Source organism: Pituophis catenifer, unplaced genomic scaffold (genome assembly GCF_029215685.1).
Source record: "Pituophis catenifer annectens isolate HBS135680 unplaced genomic scaffold, rPitCat1.0.hap2 SCAF_1, whole genome shotgun sequence".
Taxonomy (NCBI): domain Eukaryota; kingdom Metazoa; phylum Chordata; class Lepidosauria; order Squamata; family Colubridae; genus Pituophis; species Pituophis catenifer.
Genome location: NW_027256881.1, coordinates 70,434,543 through 70,449,878, shown reverse-complemented (window position 1 = coordinate 70,449,878; position 15,336 = coordinate 70,434,543). Strand labels below are relative to the sequence as shown.

General features: G+C 34.5%; 1 protein-coding gene across 3 annotated transcripts in view; it reads right to left on the bottom strand.

Moving 5' to 3' along the window:
* Positions 1 to 4,886: 4,886 nt before the first annotated feature.
* The window catches only part of SIPA1L2 (signal induced proliferation associated 1 like 2), a 70,833-nt gene continuing 60,383 nt past the window's right edge, over positions 4,887 to 15,336 (bottom strand). Inside the window, exons 18-21 of one of the 3 annotated variants that reach the window (XM_070932562.1) lie at positions 12,667 to 12,720; positions 11,675 to 11,792; positions 9,369 to 9,450; positions 4,887 to 6,127 (exon numbers count right to left, since the gene is read on the bottom strand). In XM_070932562.1, the coding sequence (XP_070788663.1) occupies positions 5,981 to 6,127; positions 9,369 to 9,450; positions 11,675 to 11,792; positions 12,667 to 12,720 (401 nt within the window). In that variant the 3' untranslated portion in view covers positions 4,887 to 5,980. Of the gene's footprint in view, positions 6,128 to 9,368; positions 9,451 to 11,665; positions 11,793 to 12,666; positions 12,721 to 15,336 lie in introns of all 3 variants that reach the window. The other 2 variants (XM_070932560.1, XM_070932561.1) reach the window with 2 other exon arrangements.

The following is a 15,336-nucleotide window of genomic DNA, read 5'->3' as shown; positions in this document are numbered from 1 at the left end:
TATGGGGAAACAATTGCTTTTCAAATACCAAGTTTCTTTCTAAACAGATTACTACTGCTGTTAAGGGAATGGAGGCATTTAGAAAGATATGGAAATATTTGTTTGATTTACTGCTATGATGTGAACAAGTTACAAATGAAGGCAAATATACATGTCCCAGGATAATGTTGCAGATTCAATCTGGGTAGCTCACATTCTGGTGAGAAAGAAGTTCCCAGAGGAGGGGCTCCAGCATAAGTCTGACAGCTCAGAAGACTAAACGTCTGGTCCTAGTGACGGAGCTGGATTGGAATTGTCAAACAGGCATATTAAGGAAATTGAGAATCTAGGATTTTGAAAACATCAGATGATAATTTCTAAGTGACTGGAAAATTGGAAACAGTTGAACTGTTCTTATTTCCCCCGTGCCACATTTTTACAAAACTCAGAAGACAGACAATGAGATCTCAGATGTTTCATTATGGTCAATATTAATTGAATGGTGTTGTCTGGAAAATTTCTCTTTCGGTACAATATAATCTCAGTTTAACGGATGAATGGGATGATGTATTAGTTATTTTGCAAATGTCTGTTAAATATGAAAGTATATTATTTTTGTCATGCCATACCATTTTATTTCCCATTATAAGTTTAAATTCAAAAAATTTTTTATGGACCTCTAAAGCCTTAAATATCATAGGACTTTTGTCAGCTAAGCAGCGGCTTCTCCCATGGGCTTGTATGGTTAGTCTTAACAATGCCATGTTACACAATTGCTGCAGATGCTACATTGGTCTCTTTCTGAGTGTAATACAAGATGTTGGTTACTCCCTTTAAAATTTTATATACTGTAGCTTAGGCCCTGGATATTTTAGAGGCCACTTTTCATAGATATTGTTTGCCTGACCCAAATAGCCAGGAATGAGCCCAATGGCAAATGTTTTCTACAGGGGGCTGACATTCCATTAAGGAGAGGATGGCCCACTCATACATTTATTTATTTTTGTTGATCAGTCAGCCAACTGCTGAGATTTATTTTGGCATTTTTGTGCACCCAAAGATCTGGAATAAGCAGATTATTAATCTGCTGTTAATAATATTAAAGGTATTGTTGCAGGATGCAAACTGTTTCAAGTAAAGCTGTCTTTCGCATGGCAATTTTGTCAGTGCCATTGGTATTCAAATTGTGCTTCCAGATGTTTTTGGATAGCACCCAGGCTGCCGATTACTATCTGTGCTATCTTTGCTTTCTTTTCCTGCAGTTGTTCTATTTGTAGGTCTTTGTACTTTGTGATTTTTCTCCAGTGCTTTCTCTTCTCTTCTGCTGTCTCCAGATACTGCCATGTCCACTATCCAGACTTGTTTGTCTTCCTTATGAACAATGGTTAAGTCTGGGTGTTGCATAACAGATGTGTGGGTGCATTCTAATGTCTTAGAGCATTTTAGCGTCTTCTTTTTTCTATTGCTTTCCCTGTTTTGTGGGCCCACCAATTGCTTGCAGACAAATGGTATTTCTTTCAGATCTTCTAATGCATTATTTTTGCTACTTTGTCATGCCACTGTTTGTAATCAGTCTGTGTGATTTTCTTGCAGCAGCTACTTTAGTGTTTTCTATTCTGTTTTTTCTATAATTTTTATATGGTTTTTTTTGTAGGCCCATTTTGTCTCTCCTGTACTCAGTTTATGGTATATTAGCTAATTAACAGTAATAGAGTTGGAAGGGACCTTGGAGGTCATCTAGTCCAACCCCCTGCTCATGCAGAAGACCTGTACTAGGGATTTGAACCGCCGAACTGCTGACCTTTCTGATTGACAAACTCAGTGTCTTAGCTTGTGTCTTAACCTAGTCAGGCTATCAGTGTATCTTCTTCACTATCCTTCAGATATTCTTCCAATGTCCTTTTTTCTTCTTCAGTTGTCTGGTGTACTTGCAACATTCCATGCTGATTTATCTTTCTGGTAAGAAGCAGAGTCTGTCAACAATGCTGCATGGACGATGTTATTATTACTTTAAATATAGTTTAATTCCTCTAGAGTTCCATCAGACTGAAGTAGTGTTAGCCTATCAAGACCACACATTGTGTGTCACTTGGGCGGCCATATATACATTTGTTTAAATAAAATAAAATGAAATAAATCTATAGGATACATGTTTCTGAAAATATTCTTGCTACTCAGTGTCATCATCTCATTCATGAAACGTTCTTCCAAGGTATTCCTGTAATTTATTCTATTGGTGTTTAGATAAAGCAGAGTAAAAAAATAAACATCTCTGTCACCCAGCTTTTAATTATTTGTTGATTTTAATACTAAGGTTTTGCGCTGTTTTATTTATTTTTAGCATTTTTTTCTAAAATAATATTGCATTTTTCAGTTGCTCATGAAAGTAGAAAAAATGAAATATAAATCAATCAAGCAAATATTTTGTAAGTTAACATTTTTATTGTTTATGTGACATCAACTTTCCCAAATTAAGAAGCAATATTCTATGATTTATTATCACAATAGCACTTATGACTTATATAGCAATAGCACTTACGACATATACCCCTTCATGGTGCTTTACAGTCCTCTCTAAGCGGTTTACAGAGTCAGTGTATTGCCCCCAACAATCTGGGTCCTCATTTTACTGACTTTGGAATGATGGAAGGCCGAGTCAACCTTGAGCCGGTGAGGATCGAATGGCTGGCAGTGTGTTTATATTTCAAAAGTCCCACCTAATTAAATCTATCAAATTCTCCATATTGTGTATAAGACTATTAAAATCTCACATCCAGTAAGTTCAATGATTTATAATAATTTTTGCCCCTCAGTGTTTGTTTCAAGGCCTAATTGCAATAAAACTATCAGGTTTGTGCTTGCCTAAGACACAGTTTTATATTTTGCAGGTAATTTACTTTCTAGGAAGATTTAGAGAATATAACCATTTAAATCCAGTGTCAGAATTCTACAGAACAGTGAGCTAAAATTTCTTCTGAATTATTTGAAACTGTTGGGTGCCTCACTGAGCCATCAGTTCATTTCCTTTGGCCTTCCTGATTACATTACAGGAGCCGTCACCTATTTTATTCTGACTAAACATACATCAAATACTGGTATGGATTCCAATTGTTTTTTTTTCAGCGCTACATGCCCTCTGTCAAAAGCAAGCGATGCCTATTATCAGGCTGTATTTTTCTGCGTACTGATGTCTCTATATATCCCATCTAAGCACTTATTGCAGACATGGTCAGTTAAACACTGAAGTGCTTCATTAATATTGTAATCTGAGCAACCTTATAGCATGAATACACAATTATTATTGCAGATGTTTCTTTTCATATTTGGTTCTGCTGTGAAAACCTTCTCACTTTCAAATGGAGGGAGATCAAGTTGCCGCTAAACTGGCAAGAGTTTAATGCACAGTTTATCCAATTTTTTTAAAAAATGCCTTCAGCAACTGAAGCAAACCATATCACATGACTTGAGATTATCTTTCAAAATGCGATTGAAGAAGAATTGTATTTTTGTTTTTGTGTGAGAGAGTTCGGTGAAAGAGAGAGTACACACCAAGTAGAACAGGTAAGCAACATCATTACGATAAATTAATCCAACTTCGTTTCAGAAGTATACCTGAACGTACATAAATTATTTCAGGTTTCTTTGGGTTTAGACTAACTGAAGCCTTTATTTAAATTTAGAGTTAGGTTTATCCTTCCATTGTTACATGTATTTGTCTCACTTTTTCTCATACATTTAATGGAACCTGGGCTAACACCAGACATTGATAAAGCATTGCCTATAAGGACTATGCAAAGCTTTGAAGAACTGCTTTTCTTCAACAACATTTCAAACAAAGCATCTCTTCAAAACTAATTTGTGAAAATCTTCTTTACAAAGATATCTCTTTGGATGTTACCTCAGGAAGCCTCTTTCAGAAAAGAAACAATGGCAAGGACAGACTGGTGGCCTATGGTAAAATAATACTTTTTAATCAAGATGAACCTACCTTAAGTGCAAAGAAGAGTTGGAGTCAGAAGGATGTGTCTGTAACTGGTTTATGTACTTAAGAAATGTTTAACCCAATAAAAAAAAAGCTGTGAGTTTGACTTTGTAAAAATGAATTTGAAATTATACTGTGTGGTAATGAGAAATGTGTTATTGCAAAGGTTAATAAATTGTTAATGAAATTGAATTTGGAGAATGAATATGTGAAACACTGCATGGTTGAACAGGCAAAGAATTTTGGGTATAACATAATGCTTGAACAATAGGAAAACCCAGGTTTTAAAATTTACATTAAATTATAATTTTTAAAGACAAATTTTATAAAATGATGTGTTGATCTTGAGGTAGCAGAATTAAGGGAGAAATGACTATGTGTCCCTCATCTTCCCTTTCTTCTAATTGCATGATCTTATTTTATATTTACAAAATGTCTGAGCTAATACATTTGAAGCAGGATTTCTAAAAGGCAGCCTGTGTTCAGAATGTTATGCAAAGAAAAAAATATATTACAATTTTAAAACCACAGGGAATCTTTTAATACATTGCCTTTTTACATTAATATTCTCAATCAATACTTTAATAGAAAACTTGAGTCAATGATTTATAGGGCACTTCTGTACGTTACTGAAAAATAAATCCCATAATATTCGTTGTTCATATGTGTATAGAACTAAAAGCATTGATATTTGATTTCTCCTTTATTGAAAGACATTAAAAAGTATGAAAAGTGAGTTGGAATCATAGTTCCGCAAATGTCACAAGTTTTGTATCAGTTTGATGTCAGACTGTTAAGTTCTTGGAAATCATCAAGTCCAATCTCCAGTCCCCTGCAGGAATCTACTACTACATATAGAACTGTGTAGATCACAAAAATATTCTACTATGCTGTTCTTTGTAATGAAATCCAACCGTAACATTAATCAGTGAAAACAGGGGACTATTGCCTGTGGTTGATATTTTAAACATTTATTTTTTTAAAAAAGCAATGTATATTCATTTCAAACAAATCAGTTAAAATGTTAAAGCATACAAACACAAGTTGTGTACTAGCAGCATTCAATTGTTAGACTCTTCTAGAACTCTGCAGTGCCATATTGGCAAGCTAAACACACACTGTCGCTTGCAACTCCCTCCTCACCATAGTGCAGGTAAAACAAAAGCTTTATAAAATTAAAGAGGTTAAATAAGCTTAAATAAAAGATGTTAAATACAAGTCACATGCTCAAAGCTTCTGTACAAAGATAAACAAATCTGGCATTATACAAATGATTGGCTGGTTCACATCACATAGGATTATTATAATTAGGCTCTCTATAACCATCTTTGCTGAATATGAATTATATAAAGTCACTGACAGTGAATTGATCAAATGAGCCATTATACAAGGCATGTGTATCTTTAGAAAAATTGGAACACAATTTAAATTCAGGCACCATTTTTTTTTCTGCAAATAAATAATTGCTAATATATCTGCATCCAAACTACTCTTAAACTTATCAGTGCTATTTTTATTAATAAACACAGCTTTGTGACTATTTAATTCTACTTCCATTCTTATTGCTATGACAATGTGACTGTGGAAATATCTACTGTACATACAAAAAATAGAGCACCTTTAAACATGAAAGTATACGTCTACTTTCTTTATCTTACAATGCTGAAACCCAAGTTACTGTAAATTGCTTACACAACTTCACTGGAGCACCTAAAGGAGTGGCCATAAACCCCCAAAACCATTCTCTTCCAGGCAAGCTCAAACCAGAAATTTATTCTAAAATGTCTAAAATGACACCAGGAATGTACATTCATTTTCACGAAAGCAAATGTATGTCATTCATTCTCTTCTTCAACTGGATATAAAGAATTTCTAATAGTTTGTAGCTTTGTTCAAATGAAGGGGCCTGGGTGGAGGTTATCACAGAAAATGTCTAAAAGATTGAAGGCTGATTAAAATAATATTAGGCAAATTCAAAATTATTAAGTTTTTCAACAGCACTTTTTCAAAACTCAGATATTAGCATTTTTTGTCTACTGTACTGAAAAACCACTCTGTAAATTTTCTTAGCTGAGCAGCTGCTGTTTGTGATTCTTCTTGAAGCCTTAGATTATCTTGCCTCAAATGCTGGACTTCAGCTTGGAGAACAGCCTTGTCTTGCTTTTCCTAGATCACAGAAAGAGGAGTGAAATCATGTTTATAATCATTCTTTTTGTAGCACAGATAACAAACATGCACATATTTATTTCCCTAGTCACAATGATAGCAGTGCAATTCTGATTCTCCATTTATCTCCATTTATTCGATTTTAAAAAAGGTAGCCTTGCAGCCTAATGAGAAAGAAGGACTCGCTGGAGTAGAGCCTAATGCTGAGAAAGATTGAGGGCAAAAGAAGAAGGGGATGACAGAGAATGAGGTGGCTGGATGGAGTCACTGAAGCTGTAGGTGTGAGCTTAAATGGACTCCAGAGGATGGTAGTGGACAGGAAGGCCTGGAAGAATGTTGTCCATGGCGTCGCGATGGGTCAAACACGACTTCACAACTAACAACAACAACAAACCTTGCAGCGTAAACAAGCTAAATGGGATTGGATAACCAAGTTTCTGTGTCATTGATAGGATCATGCTATCAATCAAAAGACGTCATTTCATAAAAAGATATAAGACTTAAACATGCTTGCAAACAAAACACAAGACGAGACAAAACAAGATGACCAGTTGAATTGTTTCTATTTACTGTTTATTAGTATTTATTTACTATTTATTCCAGAAAAAACAATTGCAACCAGCCTGCCTTCCATTGAGGATCTGTATACCGCAAGAGCCAGAAAGAGGGCTGAGAAAATATCTACAGATCTCTCATATCCTGGACATAAACTGTTTCAACTTCTCTCCTCAGGACACCTCTATAGGGCATTGCATGCCAAAATAACTAGACACAAAGACAGTTTTTGTCTGTTATGCCATCACTCTGCTAAACACATAATTCCCACAGCACTATCTTATGCCTAAGGATATCTGATCATGTAGTAAGACTGAATTACTACTATCCTTCTCATCTTTCCTATTACCTACTCCTATTCCTTGTGTGTCCAATCACACTTGGCCAATAAAGAACTGTCCTGTCCTTATTAACAAGTTACTATTTTAAAAAAGCTGATTTGAAATATGGGGAGAGCACATATCAGATGAATGAATGAAGCAGCAACTATGTGAATAATCAGATTCATTATTCGAACAAAAAGCACAGGAAATGTTATGGCATTCAATTAGAGTTAAAAGAATATATATTATGTAAAAAAAGAATTTGTGTGGTATTGCATTGCTTTGTGTTGCATTGCTTTATTATAGAAATAAATGTTATGTGTTCATAAGTGCTTAAGAATAGGCTGTACTGTCTGAACCACAGTATATACAAATGTTTGCATTGCTTATTTCATATTTTGAGGCTCCACCACAGGAGAATACTCAGAGTCAGTCATAGTAGCTGCAATATGTTGACATGGTAGCTTGTAGGCATGAAATTGCGTTACTGTCTAGTATATAAAAACCTAATATTAGAATTTCACTCTCTAATTCGGCACACTACTCTCAGAACATGACTGAGATTTTTTGGTATTATTTCTTTTATTAAGTTTAACAGGGATTCAGAAAACGATTTCATGAATGAATATTCCACTTGTGCAACTAGATTTGATAGCAAATTTTAATCTTTCCCATTAGAAGATGATCTTAAGTTCAAAATAGAAGAAATGCTAAGCATCTGGAAGAACTGTAACTTGGAGCAAAGGGAAAGAGGAACAAATACATCTTTTTCAGAGTAAAAGGACACTTTATTCCTATACTGAGTTTGTCAGAGGAAAAGTGGTGGATATGCCAGTTAATATCCCTCCAATTCTCTGCATTTCTCCTTTAAAAAAAGATACAGGAGGACATTTCTCTAAAGCATACCGTAGGTGACAAACTCGTGATGTCATGTTGTCGTCACTTGACGTATTTGTGGCTTCTTTCCCTTTTCCTAAAAATGGAGTGGGTGGGCATGGCCAGCATGTGATGCATCTGGCTTGTGGGCCATGAGTTTGACACCCCTGCTCTAAGGGGTCAATTTTAACTAGCAGTTCATGCCACCAACCACCTCCCAAAATCACTCCCAACCACTCCTTTTTATAAACTGTACAAGATATGACTTTAATTAATCAGATCTACTGCAGTCAGATGCCGTGTGAGCTGTATATTTATGAAAATTTTAATTTGAGACATCAAGCTTTCTAGTTACACAATACTGTAAGTTCTTTAGCTGATGTTATGCAATTATTCCTTGTAATGTTTGAAAAGATATTTGTGTGTTAATTAATCTTACACAGGATACCAAAAGTTCAAAAGTCAGATAGCACTGACTTGCTGATAGCTGTAAAATTTGCCTGTAAACTCATTCACCATCATATGTAATTGGAAAAACAGTACATCTATATTTTCATACCTCACTGAAGTGGGTACAGTATTTTTTTATACTGTTATACTGTACTTGTTATTCTGAAATATGCAGGCAACATACCACATTTAGTTTACAATAGCAATAGCACTTATACAGCTTCATAGTGCTTCACAGCACTGTCTAAGCAATTTCCAGAGTCAGCATATTGCCCCCAACAATCTGGGTCATCAAAAACAATCTAAATTGAAAGTATTGCATAATTAAATTGACACATCCTTTTTGTGTATTTGAACACTTGTAAAATAAATTAGATAAAGCAGGATGTTTCCTATTCAAATTATTTTCATGATAGCCTACTAGTTAAGTTTGTAATGAGGGTATGAAAATGGCTTTTGCTCAATGGAAGCAATGGGGCCACCCAATTAAAATATACCCCCCTCCCATCCTCCCAGGGCTACTTCCTGGTTTAAAAATAGTTATTTAAATACAGTTGCCTTCCATGAAGGCAGACACTGATCTGTCTAGGACAATACAGCAATGTGATTCACTAGAGACTCTATGGCATACTACTTGAATTTATATCTCAGAATACATATCTACCTTTCAAAAAAGTTACTTTTTCAAGAAAAGATTACAATAAATACATCTGAACACTTAGGAAACAATTAAATTAGAAAGCAGAAATCATGTACAGATTTCCCATAATTTTAAGGGCAAAATGTGGTTTGCTGAATGGCCTGATGTGGTTTGAGGTCACAGCACACACAGTTTTTCTTTCAATTCATTTCACCACCCCTAATTACCCTATTTGCAGTATGCTGACTCCACATTGCTTCTAATGGCAGAGCAGCCAGTACCACGTGAGTGTAGCTTTCATATAATATGTAAGCTAGTGTGCAGGTCCTAGACAGAAATCCCACAGTATCTTTATTCAAACTATGTGATATTAATGAAGACATTTTATTTTTTTTACCTTTCGAAGATCAGTTTGCAGTTGTCGAAGGATCACTTCTAGCTGGTTTACTTTTCCAGTCAAAGTAGTAGGACTATCCTCCCTAAAAAACCAAAATGTATTTTGGGGTTAGTTCAAAATATCATACAGATTTCCTAATAAAACATTTCCATACAAACCATACATAGCAACTGAACAATGAACAGTATATTATGATTTTCAAAACCATATAAATGCACTCAGATTTGAATTCAAAACATGTAAAGTAAAAGACCCAATCTCAAATGAAAAGTTGTCGAGATACATTCTTTGGGTTTAAATGCAATGAAAAGCATGTACTAAACTCCATTCTCCTGGGGTTCTGGGAAACCCCTTAAAGTCTGTTTCAGATCTTAGACCAAGGCTTAATATGTTTGTAAGGGCGCTGTTGTGGTTTCCTGTTATTGTTAGGGCTGTTTTGGTCCAGTTGCCTGTGTTGTTTTATATTTTTACTTGTTTTTATTTCTGGATTTTGTAAGCCACCCAGAGTGGGCAGCCATTAAAAAAGCAATTAGATAATTTTAAAAACACCATGATCTGCCAAAGCCTTGTCTGGTCATTAATTAAAGGCTTTCTGTTACTAGAAATCCAAAACAATTAGTCTTAATGACATAGTGAAGTGTGGATTAATGGACCCAGCTAGATAGTAATGCCTAGTAAACCTTGGCTGATCTTGTGGCTTAAACCTGGATAATAACTGGATGGGAGACCACAAGAAATACCAGGGATATAAGGTAGATTAGGAAGTAAAACAAAAACCATGTCAAAGGCAAATCACCTCTATATTGCTAAGAAAACTGTAGAGTTGTGTCCAAAGAAGAAAGTGTGTTAGAACAAATGCAAGAAAGGGCAAATATATTTAGAAGCTATATGAATAACAATGTAAATACATTTATTACGGAGGACAAAACCCCACAATGGAGGTACAACTATAAAGGGGAGAGACAACCAATGTGATTTTTCTTGCTCCTAATACATTTCTGTATTTCCCAAAAGGAAAATACAGACACCCCTCCCCAAGGTAATTTGCCTTTGAAATTGTTAGTCTCCTTTGGGAATGGGTGGCATACAAATTAAGTAAATAAGGATGGGTGTAAATCAGTAGCTGAAATCATAGTGATGGAAGTTGCAAGGAAAGAAGATTGTTTCAAGAAGCTGCCAAGTATTGTACACATACTGCTGACCAAAGATTAATGCAAGCAAGGCCAGCATTGCTGGATTCCCTTCCTTGGGAAGATAGCTAGACAAACAGAGAGACAGACATAGCTGCCCAACTCAATTTTGTGGATCACAATGTAAAACAAAGAGAAGAAATAATAAAGCAACAAAGCTGAACTCCCTAAAATGTAATCCAATAAAAAAACATGCACATCAGACTCTACTAAGATTGCTTACTGCTGTGCCTAATTGAAATTATGTGAACAAATGCAAGAGAATAAGTGATGGAGAAAAAGTAAGGGAATAGAAAGGAAGCTGTCAAATTGGGAAAAGCAAGTATTGTTAAAACATTGTATAACATTGTTATACTATATACATGCCTGATGCTGGCTACAGCAGTGAAGGAGAAGAATTAGAAAAGCCAAAAGTTTCAAGTGACAGTGTGACGCCATTTCAAATTGTTTCCTGTGCCATAACAAATCTAACCAAATATGTTTTGATGACATGCATATGGCTCCTGGCTCTTTAAAGAAAGAAAAGTACCTGAACTCCTTATAGCTCATACAGACTTCAAACAAGCAATTGAATATATCTAAATTGCAGACGCTACCTGCACTGTATACTTGGTTTTGCTTTCTTAAAGCCAGAGAAATGTAGATCATGACTCCCACTTCTGTTCTCAACCTTTCTCCCTAAATGGATTATCAGCATTAAAAGAAAAGTAACAAAGGTGAAACAAGAGCTATTTATGAGACCACCCACTATCAAAGGATCTGAGCAGAAAAAAAAAAATACACATCCCTATGATTAAAACAGCAGATCCACCGCAAATTAAATCATTATTAAACTACTATTTAAAACCTTACGAATTCAGACTTGCACTGCATAACTGAACATTATCAACAGTCATTTGAGAAAGGCGTGTTCTGTAGTCTTCTTAAAGGCCAATATGGAAGGAATTCCTTGTATTCTGCTGGAAAGGGAATTCCACACAGGGTGCCTCACTGCGGAGACAGTCTGTTGCAAATAGCGTCCATATGAACTGGCTGCTACTGGAATTGAACAGTCCCCAAAAATCTAAGTCGTAGAATCATGCAGGAAGAAGCCTTCTTTGTACATACTTTACATACCCATTAGCATCAATGAAGTCTTTTCCATTTGTTGGACTTGAGCCCAAGGCTTGGTTATTCTCCAAAGCCTGCATATGCTGCATGTCATTCAGGGTACAAAAAGATGCCACTCTTTGATCTAGAAAGGCAAATGCATAAGCAAATAACTAAAAAAAAGGTAACCTAGAAATACTTTCAGAATACAAAACTGATCAAGAGCTGAATCCAGATATAACCAAAAAAAAGACAACGCTTGCAAACCATTTTTTTAAATCCTCATTCCCCATCCCTTGGATTGCCAGACAAATACCAAAGCATGCTTATTAATTACAGCTTGAGAGTTGCTGTAACTGACATTTATTTTCACTATTTATTATTCATCTCATTTCCCCAAAACTCACAGAAATTCTAAAACCAAAATACTTTCAAGGCAAAGCAGATATTTCATAAGAAAAAAAGCTTTGTATTTAATTTAAAAGTATGAAATCCGATCTATTATTTTACTTGAATAAAGGAACTAATTACCTATATACTTGAACTCCAATGAGCTAAAATTTTCATTATGATCTTATCACAGGCAGATCAATTTTAGTCATATAAAGAAAGCTGCTTACACCAATGATTTTTAAATTACTTCCTTTCCAAGGACAAAATACATGCTTTACTCTTTGGGAAATAAGCTTCCCCACTGAAAGGCATGCAGTGTGGCAGCCAAAATTATACCCAGTACTAAAAGAAAAAAAAAAAGTATGGCACGCACACATTTGTTATAGAACAAGAACAGAACTCTTGAGCTTTTTCCATGCAACGTTTGTATTCAGTAGAAGCAAAGATCATTTGTTTGTCGACTGAATTCATGTCTCTAGGTCTTGGCCCTGACCACAGCATGCCTTCTTTTCTTCTTGCAAAGACACAAACCTTGTATATAATCATGCAACCGTGCAAACATATAAAAGCATATACTTTTTTTAAAAAAAATAATGTAATATCCAACAGTCTACCCAGATCATCACCTAGAAACGAAGTGTGATGACAGATTGGCCCAAGTTCTTCGTCAGAGTCATAATCTGAAATAAGATTTAGAATTTTCCTATGAAAACACAGAGTCCACTGAACTGTCTTTGGATTATGGCACTTGCTATCCTTATGTTGAAACAACTCAATCTTGTGGAATTTACAGGGTTATGTTGTGTAAACTTTACTGTGGGGTTTCTAAGAAAACCCCTCTAATTCAATATTTTTCATCATCAATCTAGCATTGTCATGTTCTCCTCTATAGATCTGGATGCTGACAATTCTAGTCGTTAAAATAAAGTAGTTGCAGAATATATAAAATAAAACATGGAACAAAAACAGTGACACTTTTCTTTTTCAGATATATTTATTAGTTAGGAATATTAGAGAAAGAGCAGTAAAGTTTACTGAATAGGTTTGTGAGTTAGCCTGGTTTTGAATTTTAAGTATAGCTGAACTTTTAAAATAAGAAACAGCATTTCGTTTTCTTTTTTGTTTTACAAGTCAAATTTGTAATAAAACATGAGTACATTCAAAAGTGAATTTATTCACTCTGAAAGAGTGAGAAAAGACAAAATGCCTTGCACATCTACCGGTATGTCCTGAAATAATGAAACACAGAAACATACAGCATATTCTTTCTCATCCTTATTTTAATGTTTTTAATTCTACTAAATACATTTAAGTACATTATTTTAATCTTTCAATCTATTGTTTATCAGTACATGTTGAGAACTGATAGAAAAGGCAGTGCACAAAGCAATGTTTACTTGGATATTTTGACTACTTTCTATCTCTCTCTTTATAGCAAGATACGAGCATTCACTTTTGATTTATTCTTCATTCTCCATTTGTTTTATGTATTTAACCTTAATTTTGGGAGAAACTGCTATAGACTGGCTGAATGAGCAAATATTCAAGGTAATGATCAATACATTAAAGGTATTATGAGCTGAATAATTATTACTGTGAGCTATAATTACATAAGAGGTTATGTTTGCAGAATATTAATTTTTAATGTAGTAAAACAACTGCTATGAAAGACACACAAAAAAAGAAAAGGCTAAAAAGGAGAAACTAGGGCTGGGTGTTATGAATAGAAGGGGTACTGTTTGAAGCTACTTTGGAAAACCGTTATATGGATATAATTCACCATTAAAGAGAGATGATTTGTGTGATATTTGTAGTTATTTCCACCTAGCATCCCAGAAACTGAATACAGAACAGAATTCTATAACTTTCATTGTAAGATAAATTCTATTCATTTTGTTATACTATAATAGTCTTAATATATAACAGCTACATGACTTATATCTGTGTAAAGAACCAGAAAAAACTATTATCAACAATATACTTGTTTTTTAAAAGTAAATTATAGTATCATAGATGTATTTTCTTTGCTTATAAAATTACTGCCTGTTTTATGTCTAAATTGAAAATGAATGTGCTACTCTAGTTAGAATGTCTAAACAGAAAGGAGAAATCAAATTTCAAAGTCTCATTAAGCTTATGAAGTTCACTAGGATATGCAGTTTTTCATTATATTCATTTTCTATTTTACGTAAGATCTATTGGAATTTAGGGAAAAGCAAATGCTTTAGTCCAAATCTGAAGCTTGGTCTCCCTCCTTTTTCATTTTAAATGACAATGAAAGATAAACCAGTGTGTGTGTGTGTGTGTGTGTACACTCGCACATACACACATATCCAGTATACATACTGAATCTATTTATAAACATAGCATGTACCACTCAGGAATTTGCAAATTTCAGGAGAGGCTTTTTAGAGAGTGCATTATCTTACCATGAAAAGCCAGCAAGAAACCCATTGCACAAACATCCTTTTATTTATACAACTGTGAATTTAATCCACCGTGTTCAGTCAAGACAATTCATTGAAACTACTGCAGGCGTCTGGAAGAGTACAGATGCTGTCCTGAATGAAGTTGGCAACATCTCAAGGTACAACGTAAGATATTGAGATGGGTTCAGGGGCAAGATAAAAACAACCTCTTTATAGTATGCTTATGCTTTATTTTAGGGAAGAGGGTGTTTTAAGCATTTTTATCTTTTTATTTTTTATCTTACAAAGTTTAATAAATGATACATTAAAAGAAAAGCTGTTTTATTTTGTAGTAGCAAAATGTCAGGAGTCTTGACATTTTCTAGTTAAAAAGACCCTGGTAGCACCCTTTCCAACTAACACATTTTAGATTGCTTATGTCTTTCAATATAATGTGTTATATTAGTCTTTGTAATTAAGGTCTTTGTAACCAAAAGACAAACATTTTAAAAGATTTAAAGGGACCAGATTAAGAGGATTTGCATGTATGTATGTATGTATGTATGTATGTATGTATGTATGTATGTATAAAACCAAGAGTGAGAATAGAATAGAATAGAATAGAATAGAATAAAATAGAATAGAATAGAATAGAATAGAACAGAACAGAACAGAACAGAACAGAACAGAACAGAACAGAACAGAAAACTACAGGTAGTCCTCACTTAATAATTGGGACCAGTAATTTTGTCAATAAGTGATGTGGTTAAATGAAAGATCACCTCACCATGCCAGACTGAAAATGTCAGTTCCTTAAGTAAATCATCTGCAGTTGTTAAAATGAGTCAATCATGCAATCATGACTTGATTTTATTGCCAGATTCTCCA